This window comes from Poecilia mexicana, unplaced genomic scaffold, assembly GCF_051168715.1.
Source record: "Poecilia mexicana isolate PSO_F unplaced genomic scaffold, ASM5116871v1 scaffold_21, whole genome shotgun sequence".
Lineage (NCBI taxonomy): Eukaryota > Metazoa > Chordata > Actinopteri > Cyprinodontiformes > Poeciliidae > Poecilia > Poecilia mexicana.
This window is the reverse complement of record NW_028263390.1, coordinates 12136493-12150908: the sequence shown is the minus strand read 5'-3', so window position 1 is coordinate 12150908 and position 14416 is coordinate 12136493. Positions and strand designations below refer to the sequence as shown.

The following is a 14416-nucleotide window of genomic DNA, read 5'->3' as shown; positions in this document are numbered from 1 at the left end:
TTCTTTGATTGCAAAATAACATATTATCTTTCTTTGTCTATTAAAGATCAACTGAAGGGAGGTGGGCCAGGGACAACAGGAAGGCCTTCCAATCCCAAGTTAGGACTCATAACCAAAGACTGTGTTGTTCAACCAGATCATTCCAACAAATCAATCCTCCAAACAGAGATATCAAATGGTTTTTAGAGGCAATAAAACAAGAAATGTTAAGCTTCTGGGGACGGCTTTCCAAAACACCTTTAAATGGTGCAATTTCACAATCAAATGTTGGATCTCTAAGCGTGTACGTGCATACGTGAGCCTGATCATAGAAAGTACCACATAAAACGTGCATATGCCTTTTGTTTTTAAAATTCATGAAAGTTGTTTGTTGTAACTCGCTTCAAACTGAGGAGTTCAAATGGAGCCCAGAACATCCAAAAGTGTTATGACATTCATTCCCATGATGTTAGTAAAAAAGAAAGAAAATATTAATAAAATCTCAGGGGAGCTATATATATATATATATCCAGGGTTAGAATACCCAATTTACAGAGTTTATGTTCTTGCATGAACCGGCAACCTTGGTCAAAGTAGGTCCTTACCTGTACAGCCATTAAAGGCAAAATGCACCAAATTATCTGAGATTCTGCAGTGGAATAAAAATAAATGTTGTTCAGTTCCACGCCAAGAAGGTAACCTAGTTTCTGTATATCCTCAGGACAGCCTGTGCTGACTGCACACGCCTAAGAGCAATAGAAAACTTGTTTAAAGTATAAAAAACAGAAATGTGTAATATTTGGTGTTCCTGCGCCCGCGTCCCATTTTTTGATGCTTCCCTGGAGAACTGCCCATATGGCCCACATCAGAAACTGCCACTGACTGTAGAGCACAGAATTAGGTCCCACAGACCTAATTCAAGTTAATTAATTAACTCCTCAGCAGGTCATTAACGTCTGCAGAACCTTCTGACAAGCCATCAATTTAAATCGGGAGCGTGGAGGCCGGGGAACAACTAAATCGTTGTTCATCACACGGGCAAAAGGCTGGAAAACACTGAACCTGAAAGCTGATGCTTCACAACACCGTTTAGTTACAGAAATTAGTGATGAGCGTCCGAGTCTCACATGAACTCACTGTTGTGTCAGAGCGACATCAACCGCGTGCTGTCTGTGTGAGCGGTAAAGGACAAAGGAAATGCCCAAGAGGTTACAGCTGTAACAGAATCATTTAAAGTCATGTCAAAAAAAAAAAAAAAAAGAGTACCAAGACCCTGCACTGTATTTTAGTGTTGACTCAGTTTCCTGAGGACATGAGTGCACAGTTTTTCCTCAGGCCATGCATCTGAACACCCTGCCCCTCATACATTCACTCCGCGCCTTGCTGCCCATGTCAACACAAAGCAGCTGCCGGGTTGGGGGGGGTAGGAGGAGACTGCTCTATAGATGACTCAGTGACAGAAACGTAAGTCACAGCTTGTGTACCGTCCCCCTCCTCAGACCCGGTGCACAGAGCACATGAAGAACGTAGTGATTAGCTCCAACAATACCTCCCGGAACCATGAAAAGCCCCCTTTATCTGGTCTGATTTAATATTTTAGGGACTTTTACAGTTAAATCAATGGTGTCAAGTCACAGAGGAGTCTTTATTCGTTTTCGGTGGGGGGGATTGTTGCTAAATGTAGCCAGAACCTTGTGAAGGAATTTGCGCATGACTGATTAAATATGATTTTTTTTTTTTTTTTTTTTTTACAAATGTCAATGTTGCTTTGTTTATTAGTTTAAGAGTGTGATCCTAAATGACCTATCCTAATAGCTCCTCCCTGGATTTAGTTTGACTTTCATAATCTCCAGAGACTTTAATCTGGAACACGTTCTGTCGATTTTTTTATTTACGGTAAGTCATGGTTTTTTTTGTTTTTAAAGTTATTATTTGAATGTCAGGCCAAAATTGTAGCTTGTTATGTATGAATTACCTCAACCAACACTTTTCTGTGTTACACTGGACTATTGGAAAAAAAAACTGATCATATCTTGAGGTTGCACATAAGATATTTGCTGCGTTTGTGTGAACAACCTCCTCTGCGCACTTGCATCTTCGCCTCCCTCTCCTTCTGTAGTGACATCATAGATGCAAATTGTGTATGTTTTCTTGCTCAAATTTCATGCAAAACGTCTGTTCGAGGCAGGATGATGTGGAACTGGGATGATGAGTTGAACTTTACTCACGCCTGAAGGGAAGGAGAAAACTTTAATGTTGCATCAGGAGCTTTGCTGTGGCAAATTCAAGAGGGGAGGGGGGGTCTGTATTTTAAAAATTTCCCAAAGTCTTTCAACATAAAGGATCAATCTCGTCCCCTCAGGCTGCTGAGATGTTTATCTGTGTTTAATAAGTTTAACTAAGGAAAAAAGTGTGAGGACTTCAGATGTTGCGTGTCAGTTATATAGAAGTAAATATTCAGTCCAGACTTCCAGCAAGAGGATAGTGCAGATTTTTACGCATGTTTGTCAGGCATCTGGTTTAAAAATTGCACATCCATAATGAAATGGACACATCTCTCCATGAGAATGATGCAAAAGAAGATCTAAATCTCTGTTTGGGGTTTTTACCTGTGGAATAGTTGGCATTGTTTACGTTTGAGCTGGTAATCCGCCAGAAATTCCCCCTGAGTTATCTGCTAAAAGTCCCTGATATTTGCAAAAGTAAAGCAAACATTACTTTTGCTTTACTTTTCCATCGTGGAACAGATGTTAGACAGGCGTTGTCAGTGGATACCTGTGTCAAAATTGAAGACCTGTTTGTTTAAATCAGTGTTTTTAGTCATGCAATCAACTTTATCTTTATTCTTAGCTTTTTTTTAGTTGAGGGCTTTTACAGTGGAGCGGTTGTTAAAGCTGCTGGCTTTCAGCAAGAAAGTTCTGGCTCCCTGTATATGTGTTGTGTCTCTCTGGGTACTCTGGCTTACCCCAAAGTTCAAAAACAATTAAAGTTAAACAATTAACTGATTACTTTACTCTTAGATATGTGTGTGTGTGTGTGTGTGTGTGTGTGTGTGTGTGTGCGTGTGTGTGCGTGTGTTTTAATGGTTGTTTGTAATCAGTGTCTGTAATTTTATCCTCATATTGACTGTAGAGATCACTCTTTAAAGAATGCCAACATTATTATCCAGTTAAAATGAGGTTTTCTTGTAATACTTATTAGAAATGCCATTTTTAAATTTTGTGTTTAAAGCTTAGTGCTACGTAATTATGTCGTAACAAAAGACTATCATTAACATTATTTTACTTCACAAGGGAGCCTGTATTTTGTTCTTTAATTACAATAAACACTGTCTACATCTGATCAAAAATAACTATTTTAAGCCCAACACCTTTCCATAAATAATAATCCTAAAATAAAGACCAATCTAACGCCACAACAAAGCCTGATTAGACAGTGAAGACTGTTTTTAATACGGGGGAAAATGAAAGATGCTTACTATTTTTTAAGTTAAAAGTTTCTGCAACAAAAGTGTGCCATGATTTGGATTTGTTATGAACAAAAAAAAAGAAGTACAGAACATGTCAATAGTTCATAAAGTTTTAATAGAAATCAAAACAGCAATGGTACCCATTTTACAACAGAACAAAATTAAGAGAAACTGTAAGATTTGGTGAGCCAAGCTCTTATGTACAGCATATTGCACTAGAAAAAGAACAAATATCCCGCCTGTCCTCCTCCTCTAAATCCCTCCATCGCTCCAGTGTCCTGCGTGGTTCAAAAAAATAAAAAATAAAAATCTGCACAGGAGACGCAGAGCAGTCCCAAAGATAACACAGCCAATGCTTTTGTCAGAAAGAAAAAAAAAAAACTGCTACATTTGGACTGGGTCTCACTTCATCAGGACACACATGAGTGTGAAATCCTTGAGACCACTCTGAACGCAAAGAAAGCAGAAGGTGAAGACGATACAGCTGAGCGCAGAAGTCTCAAGAAAAGATCTCCACTGTTCGGTTCACGTAGTAAAAAGCGTTATTGTGATTCTCACTCAATTAAGTTACATTCAGACCTTTTAGGATATAGATTTCATCTCCAGGAATGTTGGACATGCATTTTTTTTTTTTTACTCCATTTACATATATTAAAAAGCCCTTTAACTGAGTGACACAGCAGACTTGGCAATATCCAAAATCAATAATGTCATATGTTAAAAACTGTAATCATAAAAAACCAAAAAAAACATCATGTTGTAGATATTTCTTCTTACAAAAAACAGTATGTAAAATTTGTTGTATAAAGATAGCAACCGGTGTGTCAAATTCATGTCAAATGTATAAAAAAAAAAACAAAATACCAAATCACAACACTTGACAGTCTTTCTCGTTTTTTTTTTCCCCGAAACAAAACTGATATTGATATCAAAGACCCTGAAGATCTGAACAGAAACATCTCACCTGAGCCAAGGTTGAGACGGTGGAAAAATAACGGCAGGCTCCGATCGAGAGGCTGTTCAACTCATCTCAAACAGAAACAATACTGGGCATCGCGGCGGCTCATTTTCTCCTTCAAAGCCTCGCTCGATTGCAGCTCATAAAGCACGAAAAAAAAACCCCGAACGGGTCGGGCCGATCAATCGGCAATCAAGAGGGAAAGCTCAGCACAGAAGCAGAAAGAGAGAGGTGCAAATACAGTATACAGATAAAAAAGAGAGAAGAAAATAAAAACAAACAGAAATCTTTTTACAGTGCATGTTGCAAAAAAAAAAGAAAAGTCGTTTCTGGTTTTGAGAGGGCTCAGCGTAGGTGACGAAGGTCGCCGTTCGTGCCGAGAGGTGTCAAAAAGGTTGAGCCTGTGCCTCGCGAGCTTACGTGAGATTCGTGAAAACGGGAGAGTCGGGACCGATGAACTCTGGGATAAACTATGCCAAGTGCTGATGAGGATGATGTCGGGGCAGGTCGTTTTACTCACAAGGCACATGTTTTTTGTTATTTTTATTTTTTTTTTATTTTTTTGCAAGTTTTGATTGTCTTGTCGTTTCGCGCGATTTGTAACAACTCACGGCGTTTTGCGCGTGAAAAAAGAGAGAGAGAGAGAACGAGGCACATGGCTTTTAGTCCAACCTACTCACACGCAGGCTTTGAAAACTGAACGCACCCTGACGACGAGGAGGAAAAAGGACTGTACAAGCCGAGACGGCGTCTGTACAGTAGCACTGAGCAGTTGCGCACAAAATAAATTAGAATAAATTACTTCAGATGAAACAAAAAAATGAAATTTATCTTCAGGGAGTAGTTAAGTGAGTGTATCTGTGGTGCTCTGGACTGCAGATGACAGTGTGTATCAAAACCATCTAAACTGGCTCAGCGTTCAGTGTTTGCAGGAAACAAACTCAGCTACTCTCATAGCAAACAAACAAAAAAAACTTGACAGCATGTAACACACTTCATGTTCATCTCCTCTTTACCAAATACAGCTGAATGAGTTAGGTCTGTATGATAGCATGACTGCTAACTACTCCCCGGAAAAAAAACAAAAAACAAAAAAAAAAACAATCAGTGTCTTCAAATGTTTATATAATGACTCTATAACCCATATGATGCCAAAAAGGAACGATCTCTAACATATTATTCCAGAATTTACATCGACACATAGTGGCTGTGTTGGTGTGAGTCGCTGCACAAAGGTTGTATGAACGTGTTCCCATGTCCGTTAAGAGATTTTTCTTTTTTTTTTAAACTGTACAGAAGTAAAGCTGGCAGTTTGAGACATGTCGCATTCGAAACAGTGCTGGAGAGAAACAAACCCCACCCCGCCTTGATTGCCAATACATCTGATCGGCTGGCTCGAAGCCGCAGTGCAGCAAAGGGCAAAAATTTGCGATTGTCGGTCCAGCCAAGCGAGTGACTGGACGTTTGGGAGAACGATGGCGTTTTTATCCAGAGCTTTTCATGTGATTGTTCTCGGATCCCTGATGGTAATCCCAGACTGAGTGAGGCTTCTGGGCCTTGCGTTGGTTTGTGCTTGTTTGGTCTCAGGACTTGCAGGTGGAGAGCACCAGACACGTGACCCTAAAACAAACTATTACTGCGTCGGATCTTTTAAGCGTCGTGCCCGGAATCTCTTTGGCACGTGCAATTCAAGTAGGTTCATTCAAGCAGTTGATTCTCAACGTGCATCTGAGCAGACCGACAGGTTTGATGAGCCAATGTGGAGAGGTGAACGGTGAGTACAGGGCTTTCTTTTGTCTTTAAGAGAATAACTCAGAAATGTGCCTTGAGTCTTTCTTCAAAGGTTCGCGTCTTTAACTTCAGCACAGAAATGTCCACGGTCTTGCCACCTAAACTTTAATCTTTCTCGCTTTCTCTCTCTCTCTCTCTCTCGCGTGATATTTTTGATGCAAAAGGGCATTTTACTGCGGCAGGAGGAGAGAGTAAGGCATTCCCTGGACAGATGGAGGTCCTTCAGGAGTCGACACACCAGATAAAAAGAGCAGTTTGCTGTACAAAATAGGTCATCTTACAAATATTTCCAAAATATCTCTTCAAACAAAATGGCTTCTTCTCGGGAGAGGCAGAACAAAACAAAACAAACTAACAAAATAATAATAATAATAAAAAAACAAAAAACAAACAAACAAAAAAAAAAGCAGTTATCAGTCTCCGTCCAGCGGTGACCAGTGTCTTCTTCATCTCATCTTCATATTCAGTTAGAAAAAAAAACAAAAATCCAAACCCGTCATTCCATCTTACAGTGCCATCTCTTTATAGTTTGAGTCCTCGGTTCAAATTAGAGAACAAAGGCCAAGGTGAAAGGCCAGCTCAAAAGTCCCTTCATCTCTGCTCTCTCCTCAGGCGCGGCACCAGAGCCTCTCTTGGGAACAAAAAGCCGAAGAGGCCGATTGTAAGGCGCATCCACACGGGCAGGTTCTGTCTTTGATGCCTCATGAACTGCAAGAGGGGAAAAAAAAGAGAAATAAAAACCCCCAATGAATCTCATTTATCAGTAGAAGAACAATGTCATGTGAGGTAAAACCCTGTGAGTGAGAAGGATTAGATCAACTACGCTGAATGTTTCCACAACACTAGCCTGTATCTAGAAAACATCGCCCACACGAACTCTAATATTTGCTATCTTTAATGGGAAAGTTATGATTTTTTTTTTTTTTTTTTGAAGAGAGGTTCTGCGAAATACCTTAAGATTAAGATAAATTTAGCAATTTGAAGCAACTCCAAAAATTTTAGTTTTTATGGGACACAATGGTATATATTAGCACATAAATCGGTAAAACTGCCAGATTTGTTGCTAGAAAAAACAAAGTCTGCATTGTAGCGGTAAATTTAGGTGGGGGGAAGCTGCTGGCTGTAGGGCTCTGCATCATCAGCTGATCGCTAAGGGCTCGATACGCAAGAGGCGACATTTGAGCTCGTACGTTTAGACGTGCATGTGTGGGGTCGCGACGTGACACAAGAGTTGGAAGACTGTTCAACTTGCGTCGCTGCCCTCGAGTCCCGTGTGCGGAGCTCATTGGTTGCATAATTTCAAAACAACTACGAGACGAGCAGTAAAAGCGTGTGACGTGGCGAGGCCATATTTGTAGGTGCAGGAAAGAGGTTGCAAAATCCGAAAGCTGTCGTTGGAGTTTGTTCTCATTGACGGGTTGCAGCCAATGCAGCCTTCAGCCTCGCACAGAGAAGCTTTGGTCCGGTTAAGGCCATCAGTGTTCAGCTGAGAAAGCAACGCCAAACCTTGAATCAACCTCTTTGTGCAAGTGTAGACAGTTAATAAAGCGATCGATCACATGTTTTAAATTGCTGAAATCAGCTAGATCTGCTGCTCTGCTCTGGGGATTTGTGTCTTTTTCCACTCACTCACTATGATATAACCTCCACTGCTACTGATACTACTGTGGCAGAATCCAGATATCAAAAAGTAAATCAGGTAGCTGAATCTGCTCCATTATTTTCTTAACCAATGATGTGCCCTCATCGGTCCCGTCTAAGTGCGTCTGGGAATCTCCCTTCAGCCACTGGGACTGAAACTGCCACCCATAGACATTGCAGCTTATTGCATAAGCACTCCAAGCGCTCGCTTCATCAGGGTCCCTACCAGTCTAGGAATCAGACTCTGCCACAGGCTATTTGATGCAGAACCAGCAGACTGGATTGAATTTAAGCAGCACCACTAAATGTACCCTAATTGTCCCTAATTGCCCTTAATTCTACACTAGTAGGCTTATTTAAACAGTAACCCAGTGTTTCTCGTGAAGCTCATCTTTCTGCACTCGTTTTTTTATAGGTAGAGAACAGTGTGCAATTTATTTTCTGCTTATTATTCCCTAAACCATTAAGACAATGTGAATGTTTGCCCCTCTCGCTTAATGTCGGGGTGGGTTTTCTTCTTAAAAATGAACATAACCACAAGTAAAGTTTGCTTCGCCCAGGCAAAAAGCCACACATCGGCCCGTAACGGTAAGTCCTGCTTGGAAAGCAAGCGCAGACGTCTAACAATAGCAACACGGGGGAAGCGATTGGATATAATAACGGGTCATTTGTGAGGCTTCTCCCAATGGAATATTCCTCCGCCGGGCAGAAACCAATCCGAGCTCAGACGCCTGACAAATCAGGAAAATAAAAGAAAGTTCTCTCTTATCTCTCTGCTAGAGAGTCACACATGCAAACCAAAACACTCGGCACACATGCACAGGCTGAGGCGGGCAGCGGGACAAGTGAGGTATTGTGGGTAGCCGTCATGTTACTGGCTGGGTTTGTAAGTGTGTGAGTCAGAATCTATTTTTAGACGCGCGTATAAACAGCCGGCAAAGTCTACCCAGACACAGACGTGCTGCGCGCCAATGTTTGTCACAGTAGTATCGATCTCACCTGCTCATCTTTGAACTTTGCAACGTCATTCTTCAAACTCTGCTCTTCCCGCTAAGCTGTTTTTTTTTGTTTTTTTTCTTTTTCTTTTTTTTTTGTCTCTCTGGTCGTTCAGCAATTCTCACCTTTTCTACGAAACTACGCATTTAACCGCTTTTCAAAAACCACACCTTGCTATTAAAGCAGCCTCAGTTCCAGTACAGTCAGGGCAGCTGATAAGAATCTTTAGCTGTACCTATTAATTAACATGACTAATAAAACTCCCAGACAGGACAATAGTCAGCTTGTTTATCTGGTAGATTTTACCACGCAAGTATGTGTTTAAATCAAATATTACTCATCAGTTTCCAAAACAGCCCCACCTCACAAGCCTTCTCAAAACAAATGATATGTTTATATACTGAAATTTGTATATTTGAGGCACTTTGCTGGTTTACTGTGGAGTCACCTCAATGCTGAGAGCTGAGGCTTACCAGTTCAATGTGATCCTGGTGGAACTTGTCTCCAATCTCCCGGAGTTTACGGCCAATTTGGGCCTCGGCGCTCAGCTCCATCGGCTCCACCTCGGGCCTCTGTGCCATCCTATCGTCCTCCGCCCCTCTGTCCTCTTCCTCAACAATGTGCCTTCCTCCTCGGTCCTCCATGGGCACAAACTGAGCAGGAAGATGTAAGGGCGATCCAGCGTTGCCTAAAGAGACCGAATCAATCTTCTTAAAACCTTCTTTTTTTATTTTTTTTAAACTTAATTTCTTTTTTTTTGTAAGAAATTTTATGAGTCCTTAGTTTGGGCATTGGTTGCATTGTTTATCATGGATTGTCAAATATTTCTTATCATGATAAGAATTTTGATTCATTCTTGACTCAATAAATTTCAATTGATGTTTTTTTTATATATAATAAAACTAACAGCATTATCGCAAATGTAATTTTTACTATTTTCTGTGGTGCTTGTTCCACAATACCATCAATAAATATCAGTAAATTAAAAAATTATAATTAAATGCATTTACCACATCACACTTGTTTAAGTCAGTGGCGTCCTGAAGAAGCATATTTCCAGTGGGAATGTTTTTGTGGTCTTTGCGCTATGATTGCTCTGCCATACAGTCACAGGAACCCATAAACCTAAAAAAAGTCCTCCCCCTACCCCCAACCCAGGCCTGAGGCATAGTGTTAGGTCTAACTATGAGAAACTCAACTGCTTCAGCTGCATCCTTAAGTGAGCAATATTCTCAAAGGACGTGGGCAGCTTGAATGGTTGACCTTTGAAGGTCTTACGGAGAGGTCATACTGTGGAAAAGAGCCGATAAAAGCCTTTAGACTTGAACATTTTGGCTTTTGTGTAACATGTAATTCAGTTAGAAACTAGAAAAATCAGCAAGAGTACAAATAAAGAGTTCATAAATCAACAAGAAGACTGATCCGAGGTGTACAACTAAAGCACCTAATTAAATCAACAAGACACTCAGTGAACTACCAGCTTTTATTGGGCTGTCACTGAATTCACTCAGCCTCTGGCGCGCGTATCTGCAGTCATGCCCACTAAGAAGGAAAAACAAGGTATTGGTTGTCATCGTGAGGCAGAATGCCTTGCTATTCCGCCTCATGCATGACAGCAGACTTTGTTTGCAAAGGAGGGGTGGCACCGAGCCAAGCGTATGACATCTATTACTGCTTAGTTTACATTGACCGACAAGGTCACAACAGGCGGTGTTTTTAACGTAGCGATGATTTTAAGCCCAGAACAACAGGAAGCTCTCATACGCCCATACCGAGTCAACAAACAAGCAGCATTCTGCTTCAACATTCATTTAATTTACTTAGCATGACGTCACACGGATTGGATTAGACATGGGAAAATGCTATTAGACTCAGAATGACGGCCGTTTTCAGCGTGGGTATGTAACTTTATCTGTCTATGAAATTGTTGTTGTCATTTTTCTTTAATTAGATTTTTAAGAACCTCTTGAAAGGAAAGCCCCTCAAAAAAAGAAACGGGGTAATGCAATTACCATCTAAATATAGTTAGGTATGCATTTATAGCGCATTATAAAACAAATGTAATTTTGATAAGGCATAATAAAAAAAATAAATAAAACCTGTTTAAAAGAACTATTTGATCCTGAGCTTACTTTATATACTTCTATGCTATAGTAGTTGTATAAATATTCAATGTCATTTTACCAGTTGGGAAAGAAAAAAAAAAAAAAATCAAGATTAAATTTTAATCTTAAACAAAATAAACTATTTTAATAACCTAGAAGCTCTGCTGCGTATTTATCGCTTTGTTTTTCCTGTTTAGGGGCCAGAATATCTCCCCACTCCTTACCGTTGAAGGGCACGTGAGGCTGCAGGTGTATGCTGCAGGACACGGCGTTGACGCCGTGGTTGCCGTGGTCCTGTGACGTGGCCACGACGGCGGCGGCGGTGACCGTGGCCACTGTTTGACTGCTCGACCACTGTTCGTGTTGCTTGACGTCCCCGAAGGGCAATACCCTGAGCTGTGAGGTGGGCAGTGACATGTCCTCCTCCTCATCATCCATCCGACGCCTCAGCGGTAGACTCCCTGGAGACAAAACAGTGGGGATACACGGCGTGGAAACTTTAGAAGGGGAGGATTTTAGGCGTGAAATAGGTGTAATACCAAAATATACAAGCATGACTAAGTGTTTATGAGCGTACGCTCCGTTAGTTAGTGGTGATTTCTTTCGAAAGGAAACAAAAATGCTAAAAATATAATCCTGTTTTCAGTAAAAACTTTGCCCTGTGGCAGATGGAATGATCTCATCCGATCTGCGTTACATGGGAAGAAATCATTACTCATTATAATGCCCGGTAAGAAGCTTACATGTATGCCGTAACAATGAAAACAAACAAGCAGAGGTGGATCATCTCAGAAGCATGAAAGATGGGTATTTAAATTTATGCGCAAATGAAGACAGTGGATGCAGAATAAGCCAAAATAAAATTGAACAGAACCCAATCATGTGGAAACAGCCTGTGCAAGGACGGGGATTTAAAGATTTGCTGCTCTCCTCAAGCATATTCTTGCCAATCCTTTCGAATAATGAGCCAAATCCAGACTGAGTGCCAGAAAATTCACTGTGGGTTGCTTCAACATCAAGATATACAATTGTTGTTGTTGCTGTTTTTTTTGGTCTCTCTAAGTCTACCGTCACCGGATAGATGCCTATCTGTTCTAGTAATTTACAAACGCACACCCAGTGGCAATCGAGTGTGAGTGAAACCAAAACTCTAGACTAGACAGCCGGTTGAGTGTGGTGCATGCAACGACCGTTTCATGACAGAGATAACCAGTTTCACTCTGCCTATTGGACACAGGAGCATGCGCTCACTCTTCCTCCTTGGCCGCCTGCCCAAATTGGAAACAACTGTTATATCACTCCGGCAAGTGTGCCAGTAATTCCTTTTTTTGTCCTGTAAGTGGAGACAAACAGGCAGGGGTGTGCAAATGCGAAACTTGAAACTGGAAGCGCCGGTGTTGTGTTTACCAAGCGAGGCGGCTAAAGTCACGTTTCCCTTTGTGAAAGTTTCTTTGAGCATGATGTCATATCTGGAGCGAAAGCAGGTTAAAATGAACAAAAAGTAAGACATCAGTATAAAAATATGACTTTTATACCTTTGTCTTTTCAAATGCAAAATGTAAAAATAAAATGACACTGATTTGATTGGATGTGATGGGCCCATCTCTCTTACTTTTAAATTCAGGTCAATCCCAGAATGTGTTAACTTTTTCTTCAGGAAAGTGGTATATAAAGTAAGCTGAGCAACAAGTTTCAACAATACCAAATGTGCACTTAGGTTGCGTGTCAGTGACAAAGCAAGCCCTGTCTTGAACTTCCACTGGCAGTCATCAGAGGACTGACACTATTACCATAGCGTCAGACATATAAAAACAAACACAGAGAATACAGGAAGACACAAAGAAAGGCATCACACACTCGATACTCACTCACACACACACGCAGACACACTGCCCCTGGACTACAGGCGAGGCCTGGCAGTGAGTCCGCTGATGGTCAAAGGCTCAAAGTCCCAGCACAAAGTGGCTCCCTCTGCTGCACCATCTGTGCTCACCGACATGCAAAGCTGCTCTGGGACTCGGCTCTTCACGTACTGCTTTCATACTACCATGAATCAAAAGCACGTAAAGCTGAGAGGCTTTCTACTTTAAAGCAATACACCCCAATTTTTCTTTCTTTTCTTTTTTTTTTTTTGTTACCAAAATATAAAATAAAATCAAGGAATATTTTGCATTTGTATGATGAAATTCATTATTTTATTTAGCCTGAACGATATAGAGTGCTAACCCGAAAAACGACATCTAACATGTCAAGATTTATGAGTGTAGTCAAGTTGTTTTGAATCGCTATTGAGTCTCCGGAGGTCCACCGGTGAGCTGTGGCGCTTGCATCCGCATCAGCAGCTCAAAATCCGGACAACCCGGTGCGCGTCAACCCGCTGACATGAACAGGACAAAGCATCACTGCCAAGCAGCACTAACAGCAACACGGCTGTGATTACATATTGACAAAGGAACCAGGTGGATAAAAATGGCTGTTACAAAAGTTACACAAGTTAACCAGTTTTGTAACTGGTTAACTTTTGTGTAACAACTTTGACCTGAGCTATAATTTGTCGCTAACACGTTAAAGCGAAAACTAGCTTAATCTTAGTTTTGCACCAGAAACCTATTTAGGGAGCTTTAAGACGATTTCTCACCGGACAAAGTGTTCCTCAAATTCACCAGCCATTCAGCAGAAACTGCGATAATTACACAGCATATCCTTACGTCGTGTACACTAAGCTAACTGTTTACTGTCGGCAATAACTGTTATAGCGAAAGTTGCTAACAGAAGAGAGTGCCCAAACACCAGTCAACATCTGCCGGCACGATGCTCAATCTCACCCGTTACTTTCCCTCAGTGCTCTCCCTCGATGACACCGGATCGTTTAACAATAATTCATATTAGAACCAGCACATAAATCCAATTCTGCTACCTCTTTCACCAGCCTGATATCCGCTTATCAACACCGCTCGTCCTGTCTGTGCTCGGGCATGTCCATGGCCGGTTGCCCACTTTGCTTGTTTTTAAACTCCCACATATGGAAGCACGCGACATGTGTGCTCGCGAGCTCGTCCGTTACTTTTTGTGCCCCCCGGCTTTCAACAAAGATGCGACCGCTTTAAAACACTCACCGCCAGGAAAAGCGCTTTCCGTTGTTATTGGTGGTATCTTGACGAGTTGCCGTCTCCTTGATTCCTATGGAGTGTAGAGGTTGGAGCCGAGCACCTTCTCGCATTACAACCATCAGACTTCTGCTGGCAGCGGAGAGGTTGTTTTCCTTTTTTTTCTCCCCCTCCTTGTGTCACAAATGGCCCGCCCATCTCAATGTGAAAGGCGCCACACTGTTGTTATGCAAATAAGACATTGACAGGCTAGAAAATGCAGCTTAGACTGTATTTTTTATTGTATTGATTTTTGATGTATTTGTTCTAGTATGTATGCTGTTTATTAGATATTAAGATAGGAAGTGTTAAAATTGCACACAGAAAAAAA

The 14416-nt window shown here is 41.2% G+C and overlaps 1 protein-coding gene across 1 annotated transcript; it reads right to left on the bottom strand.

Annotated features, from left to right (window-relative positions):
- Positions 1 to 3542: 3542 nt before the first annotated feature.
- Positions 3543 to 14202, bottom strand: bmf2 (BCL2 modifying factor 2). Its single transcript, XM_088001884.1, has 4 exons — positions 14056 to 14202; positions 11164 to 11400; positions 9308 to 9522; positions 3543 to 6905 (listed from the first exon to the last, which is right to left on the bottom strand). Exons 2-4 carry the CDS (start codon positions 11375 to 11377, stop codon positions 6789 to 6791), a joined length of 546 nt encoding a protein of 181 aa, XP_087858010.1. The 5' UTR covers positions 11378 to 11400; positions 14056 to 14202; the 3' UTR covers positions 3543 to 6788.
- Positions 14203 to 14416: the final 214 nt, after the last annotated feature.